The sequence below is a fragment of the Salvelinus sp. IW2-2015 genome, unplaced genomic scaffold (genome assembly GCF_002910315.2).
Source record: "Salvelinus sp. IW2-2015 unplaced genomic scaffold, ASM291031v2 Un_scaffold1523, whole genome shotgun sequence".
NCBI lineage: Eukaryota > Metazoa > Chordata > Actinopteri > Salmoniformes > Salmonidae > Salvelinus > Salvelinus sp. IW2-2015.
The window spans coordinates 205,228-220,003 of NW_019942962.1; the positions used below are offsets into that span (position 1 = coordinate 205,228).

Consider the following 14,776-nt stretch of genomic DNA (forward strand, 5'->3'; position numbering starts at 1 on the left):
GTAGTCAGTGTGAGGAAGTCAGTGTGAGGTAGTCAGTGTGAGGAAGTCAACAATCTGAGGTAGTCAGTGTGAGGTAGTCAATCTGAGGTAATGTGAGGTAGTCAGTGTGAGGTAGTCAGTGTGAGGAAGTCAACGTGAGGTAAACAATCTGAGGTAGTCAGTGTGAGGTAGTCAGTGTGAGGTTGTCAGTGTGAGATAGTCCGTGTCAGGTTATCAGTGTGAGGTAGTCAATATGAGGTAGGCAATGTGAGGTAGTTAACTTCTTGTGGCTGCAGGGGCAGTATTGAGTAGCTTGGATGAAAGGTGCACAGAGGTGCCCAGAGTAAACGGCCTGCTCCTCAGTCATAGTTGCTAATATATGCATATTATTATGAGTATTAGATAGAAAACACTCTGAAGTTTCTAAAACTGTTTGAAATATGTCTGTGAGTATAACAGAACTAATATGACAGGCAAAAACCTGAGAAAAAAATCCAAACAGGAAGTGGAAATTCTGAGGCTGGTCGATTTTCAACCCAGATCCCATTGAAATCACAGCGCGATATGAATGAGTTTGCACTTCCTACGGCTTCCACTAGATGTCAACAGTCTGTAGAACTTTGTCTGATGCCTCTACTGTGAAGGGGGGGCAAATGAAAGGGGAATTAGTCAGGTCTGCCATGACCTGACCATTCTTTGACCATGCGCGTTCACATGAGAGGGACCTCTGTTCCATCGCTCATCTGAAGTCAATGTAATTCTCCGGTTGGAACGTTATTCAAGATTTATGTTAACAACATTCTAAAGATTGATTCAATACATCGTTTGACATGTTTCTACTAACTGTTACTGAACTTTTGGACATTTCGTCAGCTTTTAGGGAACACGCTTCGTGACTTTGGAATTGTTTACCGAACGCGCTAACAAAAGTAGCTAATTGTACATAAATAACGGACATTATCGAACAAATCAAGCATTTATTGTGGACCTGGGATTCCTGGGAGTGTATTCTGATGAAGATCATCAAAGGTAAGGGAATATTTATCATGTAGTTTCTGGTTTCTGTTGACTAATTTGACTATTGTTCTGAGCGCCGTCTCAGATTTATTGCATGGTTTGCTTTTTCCGTAATTTTTTTTTGAAATCTGACACAGCGGTTGCATTAAGGAGAGGTAAATCTATAATTCCATGTGTATAACTTGTAATATCATCTACATTTATGATTGTAAGGTACTGGGTGTCGTGAGTGTGAAGTCAGGCGCAGGAAAACAGAGAGTTCAAAATAGTGCTCTTTTAATGCATTCACGGTGAACCACGGCCACCCCACTAAACACTGGGTGCTCAAAACAAACTGCCCCAGACATGGGGAACGAAAACAGTCCAGCACTATACACGAACATAAACCAACACGTTCGTCTGTATCAAACACCAGGCTTACAATAATCAATCCCGCACAAAGAAACGGGCGGGCCGGCTGACTAATAAAGCCCAACTAATTACATCAAACTCAAAACAGGTGTAATCAATAAACACATAAGGAGGGGGAGAAAAGAATCAGTGGCAGCTAGTAGGCCGGCGACGAACGACCGCCGAGCGCCACCCGAACGGGAAGGGGAGCCGGCTTCGGTCGGAGTCGTGACAATGATGAGTATTTCTGTTGAATCGATGTGGCTATGCAAAATCACTGGATGTTTTTGGAACTAGTGAACGTAACACGCCAATGTAAACTCAGATTTCTTGATATAAATATGAACTTTATCAAACAAAACATACATGTATTGTGTAACATGAATTCCTATGAGTGTCATCTGATGAAGATCATCAAAGGTTAGTGATTAATTTGATCAATATCTGTGTTTTTTGTGACTCCTCTCTTTGGCTGGAAAAATGGCAGAATTTTTCTGTGAGTTGGTGGTGACCTAACATAATCGTTTGTGGTGCTTTCGCTGAAAAGCCTATTTGAAATCGGACATTTTGGTGGGATTAACAACAAGATTACCTTTAAAATGGTATAAGACACATGTATGTTTGAGGAATTTTAATTATGAGATTTCTGTTGTTTGAATTTGGCGCCCTGCACTTTCACTGGCTGTTGTCATATTGATCCCGTTGTCGGGATTGCAGCCCTAAAATGTGAGTTAGTCAGTGTGAGGTACCAGGCCTCCAGTGCGTCTCCCCAGCCCGGTACGTCCTGTGCCGGCTCCCCGCACTCAGCCACCAGTGCGTGTGTACAGTCCGGAGTCTCCAGCGAAAGTCTACAGTCCAGAACCTCCAGCGACGGTTCACAGTCCAGAGCTTCCAGCGACGGTTCACAGTCCAGAGCTTCCAGAGACGGTCAACGGTCCGGAGCTTCCAGTGACGGTCCACGGCCCGGAGCTTCCTGCAACGGTGCCATGGTTGGAACCTTCCTCTGCTCCGGTGCCCAGTCCGGGCACGGCGTTCAGCCCGGCTTCAGGGTCAGATCCGCGGTCTGAACGGGGGCTACGTCCCGCACCGGAGCCGCCACCGACGCTAGTTGCCCACCCTAACCCTCCCCATCCAGGTTCAGGTTTTGCGGTCGGAGTCCGCACCTTTGGGGAGGGGTACTGTCACACCCTGACCTTAGAGAGCCTTTGGGGTTCTCTATGGTGCAATAGGTCAGAGCGTGACTAGGGGGTGTTCTAGTCATGAATGTCTATGTTGGTGTGAGTATGGTTCCCAATTGGAGGCAGCTGATGATCATTGCCTCTAATTGGGGATCATACTTAATGTGGTCCTTTTCCCACCTGCGTTGTGGGATATTGTTTTTGTTTAGTGCTATGTGCGCTACGAACTGCACGTTCGTTTATTTATTTGTTGTTTGAAGTTTCACATCAATAAATATATGGAACTCTACTCACGCTGTGCTTTGGTCCGATTATTTATATAACGAACGTGACAGGTTCAGTTTGTGACTGGATCAGGTAGTAAGGGGAAGGTTCAGTTTGTGACTGGATCAGGTAGTAAGGGGAAGGTTCAGTTTGTGACTGGATCTTGGTACTGTCTATAGGGGGAGGGTTTCAGCGTTGTCAGACTTGAGGAATAAAGGTAGAAAGGGCAAAGATTCAGTTTGTGACTGGATCAAGGTTAGTAAGGCGAAGGTTCAGTTTTGTACTGGATCAGGTAGTAGGGGAAGGTTCAGTTTGTGACTGGATCAGGTAGTAAGGGGAAGGTTCAGTTTGTGGACTGGATCAGGTAGTAAGGGGGAAGGTTCAGTTTGTGACTGAGATAGGTAGTAAGGGGAAGGTTCAGTCTGTGACTGGATCAGTAGTAAGGGAAGGGTTTCATTGTTTGTGCTGACTGTAGGGATACAGGTAGTAGGGGGATAGTAGTTGTGCACTGGATTGCGGTATGTAAGGAAGGTTATCAGTCTTCTGATGACTGGATGTCAGGTAGTAAGGGGGAGAGGAATTCAAGTTGTGGAATGACTTGAAATCAGGTAAGTAAGGTGGGAAGGTCGAGTATGTGTGACTGGATCAGGTAGTAAGGGGAAAGGTTCATTCTTTCGTGAACTGGAATTTCAGTAAGTAGGGGGAAGGTTCAAAGTTTCTGAGTTGACTTTGTGGTGAGATATCAAAGGTAAGCTGTCACAATGAAGGGAAGTGATTTCAAAGCTTTGCTTGACTGCGGAACTCTAGGTTGAGATAAATGCGAGTGAAGGTGTTACAAGTTTGTAACTGGGTATGCAGTGTATGTTTAGGGCGACGGGGAGTATGGTTTCAGAGTTCATATTGGATAGTTCTTAGTATTTTGCAAGGTCACAGTAGCGTGGAAATGTTCAGTTTGTGACGGTCAGGTAGTCGTTGGGGGCACAAGGGCTCTCCACTCTCGCTGTGTACTGGAATCCAGGTAGTAGGGGAAGGTTCCAGTTTGTGACTGGAATCCATGGTAGTTAGGCGGGAAGCGTCTCTCACAATACATTGTTGACTGTATAAGGTAAGTAAGGGTGGATAGGTTGGAGTGCATTTTGTGACTGGATCACGGTAGTAAGTGGGGAAGGCGTCAAACCAAGTTTCTATGTTGAAACTTGGTACTCAGGTGAAGTTATGGTTGTGAAGGCATTTCAGAGATGCCAGAGCTGGATAAGGAGATAGCATATGTGCGTACAAGTTTCAGTTTTGTTGCTGGATCACGTAGATAAGAGAAGAGGAGTAGGTCAGTTTGTGGAGGATTACTGTTAGTAAGGTGGATACGGCGCTCTTACATTTTGTTGGACTGGTCACTCAAGTGAGGTAGCGAGGGAAGGTACCTGAGTTTTGTGTATATGGCATTGCGGTAAAGGTTTAGGGGGCTGAAGTGTTTTTTCTTATTGTATTTGGTGGGACTAGGGATCAGGTAGTTGGGGGTAAAGGTTCATGTTTGTGTGAGAGGGACAGTCTGGAGAGTGTTACGTTAGGGGAAGGTTTTCTCAGCTCTTGTGTATGGGATGCAAGAGTAGTAAGGCGAAGGTCTCCGGAGTTTGTGACTGGATCATGGTAAGTAGGGGAAGGTTCAGTTTGCTGACTGTGGATTCATGGATGAAGTAGGGAGGAATGTTATAGTGTATTGGTGAGCTGGATCAGGTTATATATGGGAGAAGATTCCAGTTTGTGACTGGATCAGGTAGTAGGGGGAAGGTTCAGTTTGTGACTGGATCAGGTAGTAGGGGGAAGGTTCAGTTTGTGACTGGATCAGGTAGTAGGGGGAAGATTCAGTTTGTGACTGGATCAGGTAGTAAGGGGAAGATTCAGTTTGTGACTGGATCAGGTAGATCTGCCACTGACATGGCCTCTCATCTGAGGCAGCCATTTGTAGTGATCCTGGGATTCGGTGTTAATGTCGGAGATTCGTGTGTGTCCCCCACATCTTGGCTTGGAATGTCACACCAAGCGCTTTGGCGCTGGACACAACCTCAAGTGTGTGGCCGGAGATGGATAATGGCGGAGGTGGGGTCAGGATTGTATTTGAAACAGGTGTACATGACTTTGCACTTGGTTGGGTTGAACTTCATCTTGTTCGGTTCTGACCAGTCGGCTATTTAGTTGAGGATCTGCTGTATGGTGGAAGTGTCACCTATGGGTCTTGATTCGATGAGGTTCAGGTCATCCACCTAGGCCCAGGAGTTGCATAGGGTGCCCTCTGATGCACGACTGACATGAGCCACGAATACAGTTGGACCAAGCTGTGTGCTGTGGGGGCAGGCCACAGGAGAGTTCTTAGGCCTGCGATACAGTGTCGTGGTATTTTGTCACCTGGCTACTGTCGGAATGGAAGTTACAAATCCGTGGCATGATCTTTGGTCGGTCAGATAATTCCAAAAGGTGGCTTCATTGCATTGGTGTGATCCACAAGATCAAAAAAAGGCCTTCCTGGTTAGAACGGAGAGTAGTTTCCTGTGCATTTCCCATGGTTCAACAGTCGGGAGTGAATGCAGTTAGGTCTGACATGTTTAGTGGTGGTAATGATGTGGTGACAAATAACTGGTCATTCAATTACAGAATGATTGTCTGGGTCGAGCCCGTCAACTTTGATTGAGACTGTCTTTTAAGTGCTGGTCAGAGATTAATTTGACGGTATCATGTGGCTGGGTTCTCCTTCTTGCATTTCTGGATTTCGGTGTGGTTTAGAATGTTGATCTTGCTGCCTGGATCTGTCTCTGGGTTGTGTTCCTAAGAGTGCTCCATGAAGGCCAGTCTTTTTCACTGAAGGCTTTCTGTTTGCTTTGGATCGGCTCTTTGATTCAGGGTGAAATCAACTCCTTATCCTGTGCATGCATCCTAACCACCCCTGATCAACTCTCCAGTAGGAGGTGCTGTAGATAGATCAACTCTCCAGTAGGAGGTGCAGTAGATAGATCAACTCTCCAGTAGGAGGTGCTGTAGTTCAACTCTCCAGTAGGAGGTGCTGTAGATAGATCAACTCTCCAGTAGGAGGTGCTGTAGATAGATCAACTCTCCAGTAGGAGGTGCTGTAGGTAGATCAACTCTCCAGTATGAGGTGCTGTAGACAGATCAACTCTCCAGTGGAGGTGCCTGTAGACAGATCAACTCTCCAGTAATTGAGTGCTGTAGATACATCAACTCTCCCAGGGAGGTGCTGTACGTTAGATCAACTCTCCAGTAGGAGTGCTAGAACAGAATCATCTCTCCAGTAGAGGTTCCTGTAGGACAGATCAACTCTCCAGTATGAGGTGCTGTAGATACATCAACTCTCCAGTAGGAGGTGCTGTAGATCAGATCAACTCTCCCAGTAGGAGGTGCTGTAGACAGATCAACTCTCCAGTAGGAGGTGCTGTAGACAGATTCAACTCTCCAGTAGGAGGTGCTGTAGACAGATCACACTCTCCAGTAGGAGGTGCTGTAGATACATCAAACTCTCCAGTAGGAGGTGCTGTAGACAGATCAACTCTCCAGTAGGAGGTGCTGTAGACAGATCAACTCTCCAGTAGAGGTGCTGTAACAGATCAACTCTCCAGTAGGAGGTGCTGTAGAACATCAACTCTCCAGTAGGAGGTGCTGTAGACAGATCAACTCTCCAGTAGGAGGTGCTACCCAGTCTATAATTTTTTTCTGATAGTAGATATAATGTTAACGATCTGATTGTGTTTCAAAGGTACAAATTCGATATATTTTATACAAGGTTTGTCACAATATGTTGATTCAACCAGTTTGTGCACAGCGGGATGCTGCTAAACGGAGAGTTTCAAATATAGATAAGAGTGGGCCAGATCAGTCGTCTGTCTGGAAAGATCTGGTTAAGTTTAAAAGAGGATTATAGCAGTGTTATGTGTGATGATTTGAGGCGCTATACAAACTCAACAGTCACAACACGGGGACTTCAAATATGGCACGTCAACAGAACTGTGTTCAAATGGTTAAATGGAAATAGTAACTGAAATGTAAACACTGGCTGTAGGTCTATAACCTTTCACATAACCTAATATCCTGCAGAATTAAGCATTTCCTGTAATGATTGACCAAATGCACATTTTACTCAGGAACAGGAGTGGAGAAATATATATATATATTTTTTAGCATCTTGACAGAATGTGAATGTGCAGTTAGGACCGTCTGTAAAGGTATGTCTTTATCAGTATCATAAAAGCTGATAGTATTTCAAAAACATGAAATATGCATCCAAGCCGACCTGAAATCTGATCAGAAATATGTTCTCATTTTCACAGTTTTTCATTTTCTTAAAACTGGTCAAACTGCCTTTATTTATTTGGGGGGGGGGGGGGTTATTGTGTTTTCTCTCCAGGTCCCTAAATGTCTTTGGTACGCATGAGAAGCAGAGATGAAAGAGACACCATTACCAGACACCATTACTGATGTCAACTCGATTAAAGCATTCATTCTATCGATTTATGACATTATTACGGTGAGCACGGGTTGACTTCTAGAGAAACAAGCAATGACAGAAGAGAAGCTGCACGTATCTAACTATAGACAAGTTACTAATAGCCTACCAAAAGTCGGAAATTATAAGCAAGAACAAAAATCCCCCGCACCCTTGTCTCAAAAAACATTCTCCATCTCTGACTGTAGGCCTACAAGAGAAGGCTGGTGAGCGGAGCTATAGGAGGACGGGCTCATTGTAATGGCTGGAATGGAATAAATGGATCGTATGAAATCCATTCCAGCCATTACAATGAGCCTGTCCTCCTATAGCTCCTACCACCAGCCTCCACTGAGGCCTGCAGCGCATTTTCTATATTTGCAAGTTAGGGTTGTTTTGTTGGCCTCAGATTGTAATTCTATACACATAGTTAAGCGGTTGCGGATGGGTTATTAGCAATTGGGGGAGAGTGAACAAAGAGCTGACCCGCGAATCTAACACACACACCACAACACACACACACACAACACACACACACACACACACACACACACACACAACACACACACACACCACACACACACACACACACACACACACACACACACACACACACACACACACACACACACATAACACACACAAATTCAGTAAGCTAAGTTGTGAAGAAAGAAGCCATATGAAAAAAGTGCAAGCAAGTTCGGTCCACAAAACAGATTTTCACGAAGTCAAATGAATTAATTTTGTAGAAAGTTTTAATGATGCTTGTATCTTAACCAAAGTAGATTCACTAATATACAAATTAGTGGATTTGGCTATTTCAGCCACACCCGTTGCTGACAGGTATAAAAATTTGAGCACACAGCCATGCAATCTCCACAGACAAACATTGGCAGTAGAATGGCGCTGACTGAAGAGCTCAGTGACTTTCAACGTGGCACCGTCATAGGATGCCTTTCGTACAAGTCAGTTTGTCAAATTTCTGCCCTGCTAGAGCTCCCCGGTCAACTGTCCTGCTAGAGCTGCCCCGGTCAACTGTCCTGCTAGCAGCTGCCCCCGGTCAACTGCCGCTGCTAGAATGCCGCCGCGTCAACTACAAACTGCGTAGAGCTCCCGGCAACTCCCTGCCTGAGCTGCCCGGCGTCAACCCCCCCTCACACGCCCCCCCCTCCCACCACTCCACACGCCCCTCACCACACCCCTCTCACCCGAACGGCTCACCCCTCCAGAGCTGCCCCGGTCAACTGTAAGTGCTGTTACTGTGAAGTGGAAACGTCTAGGAGTAACAATGGCTGAAGTGGTAGGTCACACAAGCTCACAGAACGGGAGTGCCGAGTGCTGAAGCGTGTAAAAATAATTTGTCCTCAGTTGCAACACTCACTACCGAGTTCCAAACTGCCTCTGGAAGCAACGTCATGAAATTAGTTTCCAAGACTGAGCAGCCACACACAGGCCTAAGATCACCATGTGCAATGCCAAGCATCGGCTGGAGTGGTGTAAGGCTCGCCACCATTGCACTCTGAAGCAGTGGAAACGCGTTTTCTGGAGTGATGAATCATGCTTCACCATCTGGCAGTCCGACGGACGAATCTGGGTTTGGCGGAAGCCAGGAGAACACTACCTGCCACAATGCATAGTGCCAACTGTAAAGTTTGGTGGAGGAGGATTAATGGTCTGGGGCTGTTTTTCATGGTTCGGGCCCCTTAGTTCCAGTGAAGGGAAATATTAACGCTACAGCATACAATTACATTCTAGACGATTCTGTGCTTCCAACTTTGTGGCAACAGTATTGGGGAAGGCCCTTTCCTGTGGCAACAGTTTGGGGAAGGCCCTTTCCTGTTTCAGCATGACAATGCCCCCGTGCACAAAGCGAAGTCCATACAGAAATGTTATGTTGAGATCGGTGTGGAAGAACTTGACTGGCCTGCACAGAGGCCTGACCTCAACCCCATTGAACACCTTTGGGATGAATTGGAACGCCGACTGCGAGCCGGGCCTAATCGCTCAACATCAGTGCCCGACCTCACTAATGCTCTTGTGGCTGAATGGAAGCAAGTCTCTGCAGCAATGTTCCAACATCTAGTGGAAAGCCTTCCCAGAAGAGTAGAGGCTGTTATAGCAACAAAAGGGTTGACAAACTCCATATTAATGCCCATGATTTTGGAATGAGACGTTCCACGAGCAGGTGTCCAACATACTTTTGGTCATGTAGATCTAGGACTCTAAACTCATTCAATGTCTGCTGCTGAGCCATCACTGCTCCCGAGTGGTGCAGCGGTCTAAGGCACTGCATCTCAGTACTACAGTCCCTGGTTTGAATCCAGGCTGCATCACATCCGGCTGTGATTGGGAGTCCCATAAGGCGGTGCACAATTGGCCCAGCGTCGTCCCGGGGTTTGGCCAGGGTTTGGCCGTCATTGTAAATAAGAATTTGCTCTTATAGTTGCCTAGTAAAATAACAGTTTTTTAAAGAAATGATACATTTACATTTACATTTAAGTCATTTAGCAGACGCTCTTATCCAGAGCGACTTACAAATTGGTGCATTCACCTTATGATATCCAGTGGAACAACCACTTTACAAACTAGTGGCATCTAAATCTTTTAAGGGGGGGGGTTAGAAGGATTACTTTATCCTATCCTAGGTATTCCTTAAGAGGTGGGTTTCAGTGTCTCCGGAAGGTGGTGATTGACTCCGCTGACCTGGCGTCGTGAGGGAGTTTGTTCCACCATTGGGTGCAGAGCAGCGAACAGTTTTGACTGGGCTGAGCGGGAACTGTACCTTCCTCAGGGTAGGGAGGCGAGCCGGCCAGAGGTGGATGAACGCCAGTGCCCTTCTTTGGGTGTAGGGCCTGATCAAGAGCCTGAAGGTACAGGAGGTGCGTTCCCATCACAGCTCCGTAGCGCAGCACCATGGTCTTGTAGGCGGATGCGAGCTTCAACTGGAAGCCAGTGGAGAGAGCGGAAGAGCGGTACGGATGACAGTGAGAGAACTTGGAGAGGTTGAACCCGACCGGCTGCGGCATTCTGGATGAGTTGTAGGGTTATGGCACAGGCAGGGAGCCCAGCAACAGCGAGTTGCAGTAATCCAGACGGGGTGACAAGTGCCTGGTTAGGCCTGCGCCGCTTCCTGTGTGAGGCAGGGTCGTACTCTGCGAATGTTGTAGAGGCAAATGAACCATGGAACGGGTCACGCGCCTTGATGTTAGTTGAGAATGACAGGGTGTTGTCCAGGATCACGCCAAGGTTCTTAGCACTCTGGGAGGAGGACACAATGGAGTTGTCAACGTGATGGCGAGATCATGGAACGGCAGGTCCTTCCCCGGGAGCCGAGAGCGCTCCGTCTTGCCGAGGTTCAGCTTGAGGTGGTGATCCGTCATCCACACTGATATGTCTGCCAGAACATGTAGAGACATGCATGAATTAATTGATGGAAAGCCCTCATCCACCGATGGAATGCAAGGCTCCACCCGTGTTAAACTCTCGTAACTAGACCAGGATCCTTTTTATACAGGAACTAAAAATACATTTGAAATCTCCGCCTTTCAAAACAAACACAGACTCGGAAAGATTCTAAAAAGAAAGAATTAATGTGGCCTTGTGCCAGAATGTCCCTGTGTTCTAGTTATGAGTGATCAGGGTTTTGTGATCTCTAAAGGTGCTGCTAAGTAGGCGTAGGGGGGGGGCTTACATGTACATACAGGGCCTATGGAAACTCTTTTTTTTTTAAATATATAAAATAAAATCTACCAATGAAATCTTATTACATTTGTCAAAGTTGGAAAAAGTATAGAAAACCTGTGCAAATTATTCAAAAATTAAACCCCGGTATGTCTTGATTGCGTTTTTAGTCGCCCTGGTATGGTGGGGGCCACAAACAAAATGGTGGGAAGGTGGGGGCCACAACAAGATGGTGGAGGTGGGGCCACACAAGATCGGTGGGAGCGTGGGGGCCACAACAAGATGGTGTGGAGGTGGGGGCCACAACAAGATGGTGGGAGTTTGGGGGCCAAACAAGATGGTGTGAGGTGGGGCCACAACAAGATGGTGGAGTGGGGCCACAACAAGATGGTGGGAGGTGGGAGGTGGGAACCACACAACATGGTGGGAGCCACAAGAAGATGGTGGAAGGTGGGGGCCACAACAAAGATGGTGGGAGGTGGGGCCACAACAAGATGATGTGAGGTGGAACCACCACAACATGGTGGGAGCCACAAGAAAGTGGTGGGAGGTGGAGGCACAACAAGATGGTGGGAGGTTGGGGGCCACAACAAGATGGTGGGAGGTGGGGCACAACAAGATGGTGGGAGGTGGGGGCAAACAAGATGGTGGGAGGTGGGGCCACAACAATTAGATGGTGGGAGGTGGGGGCCACAACAAGATGGTGGGAGGTGGGGGCCACAACAAAGATGGTGGATCACAAGCAAGAATGGTGGAGCCACAAAAGATGGTGGGGGCCACAACAGATGGTGGTAGTGGGGCCACAACAAGATGTTGGGAAGTGGGGACCCAACAAGATGATGGGGAGGTGGGGGCCACAACAAGATTGGTGGAGGTGGGGCCACAACAAGATGGTTGGGGACACAAGAGGATGGTGGGAGGCTTGGGGACCATAAGAATGGTGGGATGGGGACCCACCATCTTGTTGTGCTCTGGTCATGTGTGTTTTTGTGTTTCTGTGTGTTTGTGGTGAGGTGTGTGTGTGTGTGTGTGTTGTGTGTGTGTGTGTGTCTTCGTGTGTGTGTGTGTGTCTACGTGAGTCTACACGTTGTGGTGAGCTCAGACAACAACCACATCCTTTGAGTTGAGTATAATGGAGGTTCAAGGTCAGAGAGAGACAGAACACTCACATCTTTCTACAGACCAATACCTACCCAGATCTACTTAGATCTACATGCAGATCCTCTACATCAGATCCCTCTTGAACAACGGGACCCAGTGACATATTCTTCAGAGGGTCCTCAGTCCCTCTGGGGTCGGGCACCGTTCTCCTTTGTATCATGCACACAGGTAAGAGTGTGGTGTGTGTGTGTGTGTGTGGTGACTATTGTGCGGATGTTTCCATTCTCTTGCGTACTCAGTGGTCTGTATGTGCTTAGAACAATGCTTCAGGGTTCGGGGGTACTGGAGGACCGCAGGTATTGGCGGGTCTGGAGGACCTAGGTTTGGGGGTACTGGAGGACCAGGGTTGGGGGTACAGGAGGACCAGGGTTAGGGTATTGGCGACAGGGTTGGGGGTACTGGAGGACCAGGGTTGTGGGTACTGGAGAACCAGGGTTGGGGGTACTGGAGGACCAGGGTTGGCTTGGGGTACTGGAGAACCAGGGTTTGGGGTACTGGAAGAACCAGGGTTTGTGGGGTTGGAGTGGACCAGGGTTGGGGGTACTGGAGACCAGGTTGGGGGTACTGGAGGACCAGGGTGGGGGTACTGGAGGACCAGGGTTGGGGAGTACGGAGGACCAGGTTGGGGGTACTGGAGACCAGGGTTGGGGTACTGGAGACGCAGGCGTTGGGGGTACTTGGAGGACCAGGGTTGGGGGTACTTCTTGGAGGACGCGGGTTAGGGGTACTGGAGGATTTGCCAGCCGGTTTGGGGGGTACTGAGGACCAGGTTTGGGGGTAGTGGATGAGGAACCAGGGTTTGGGGGCCTATTGGAGGACCAGGGTTGGGGGTACTGAGGACCAGGCTGGTTTGGGGGTACTGGAGGACAGGGTTGGGGTATGGAGACCAGGGTTTGGGAGGTACTGGACGGTACCAGGGTTGGGGGTTATTGGAGGACAGGTTGGGACTGGGACCAGGGTTGGGATGGGTTCTGGAGGGACCTAGGGTTGGGGGTACTGGAGGACCAGGGTTGGGGGTACTGGAGGACCAGGGTTGGGGGTACTGGAGGATCAGGTTTGGGAAACACTGTTCTATATCTGTAAGTATGTATGTACCATGACCTCATCAACATGCGTCCTGTCTTCACTGATCCACTTCAATGTCACCCTTCATTTATCTCCTCCAAGGCGATTGCTCAGAGATCATTAATGGAAAGGAAGTGGTGCCTCACTCTTTACCCTTCATGGCTCGACTGGAGGACGATAAAGGTAATCTAGTCTGTGGAGGGATCCTCATTAACGAGTCATGGGTCCTGACTGCAGCCCACTGTAGAGAACGGACGCGATTTTTCTCACACAGGTAGGTTGTCACAATACCAAATGTTTTTGTGTATATTTGTGTATATAACTTAATCATAAAAAATATATATACCAGCTGAAATGAATCAAGTCAATTGCATTGTGTTGAGTAGGTCATGTTTTATTTTGCAGTGTTGTTGTATTGCGTTGTACCTAACTGTGCTAGCCACATCCAACAAATCTCTGAGTCGATTAGTTGTTTCATCTAATCTGATTCTGGATGTTGTCTTTAGAATCAAGAAGGTCAATCTGGGTGTCCACTCGGTGAAGTATGAAGCTAAGGCTTCCAGACAGCTCGTCGCCGTGAAGAAGCATGTTCCTCATCCCGACTACAACGTTGCAGAGTTCCGCCACGACGTCATGCTGATAAAGGTCAGGATAAATACAAAACAATGACATTTCTTGTTCAAAATAAGGTGCACCGTGCTACCACCACTATTCTGTCAGAGACATTGTAATAAAGAACAATATCACAACATCATAACGTATTCAATAACTTTTTTAAATTTAGGCACTAAAAATACAAACTAGCTTTTTCCAGATGTTTGTGAAAGCAAAGACACATTGTGGAATGCATTTTTTACGTGTTACAATACAACGTGTTACTGTAATTATTGCGTGACAATACAACGTGTTACAGTAATTATTGGGTTACAATACAACGTTTTACAGTAATTATTGTGTTACAATATAACGTGTTACAGTAATTATTGTGTTACAAATACAACGTGTTACAGTAATTATTGGGATACAATACAACGTGTTACAGTAATTATTGGGTTACAATACAACGTGTTACAGTAATTATTGGGTTACAATATAATGTGTTACAGTAATTATTGTGTTACAATACAACGTGTTACAGTAATTATTGTGTTACAATACAACGTGTTTAGCCGAGTAAATATTGTGTTCCAGCATATATCATGTGGTTACAGGTAATTTATTACTTTTTATTTTTTTTTTTATTTTCTTTTTTTATTGTTTTTTTTTTTATTTTTTTTTTTGATTTTTTTTTTTTTATTTTTTGTCTTTTTTTTTTGGTTTTTTTTTTGTGTTACAAATATAATGTGTTACAGTATATTTTGTGTTACAAACACAACATATTTACGTCAGTTATTGTGTTACAATACAATGTTGTTACCTTTGTTTAGTAATTAGTTGTGTTACAATATACTTTGTATTTACATGTATAATTCGTGTTAAGCAATTATATTGTGTTAAACAGTAATTATGTGTTACAATCATAATGTTGTTCACGAGGGAATTATTGTGTACATAC

The 14,776-nt window shown here is 46.3% G+C and overlaps 1 protein-coding gene across 1 annotated transcript in view; it reads left to right on the top strand.

The window, feature by feature from the left end:
* Positions 1–232: 232 nt before the first annotated feature.
* LOC139024454 (granzyme A-like) overlaps positions 233–14,776 on the top strand; it is a 15,507-nt gene continuing 963 nt past the window's right edge. Inside the window, exons 1-5 of the mRNA XM_070439256.1 lie at positions 233–237; positions 2,214–2,435; positions 5,556–5,621; positions 13,307–13,495; positions 13,728–13,866. Coding sequence (XP_070295357.1) covers positions 233–237; positions 2,214–2,435; positions 5,556–5,621; positions 13,307–13,495; positions 13,728–13,866 — 621 coding nt within the window. The remainder of the gene's footprint in view (positions 238–2,213; positions 2,436–5,555; positions 5,622–13,306; positions 13,496–13,727; positions 13,867–14,776) is intronic.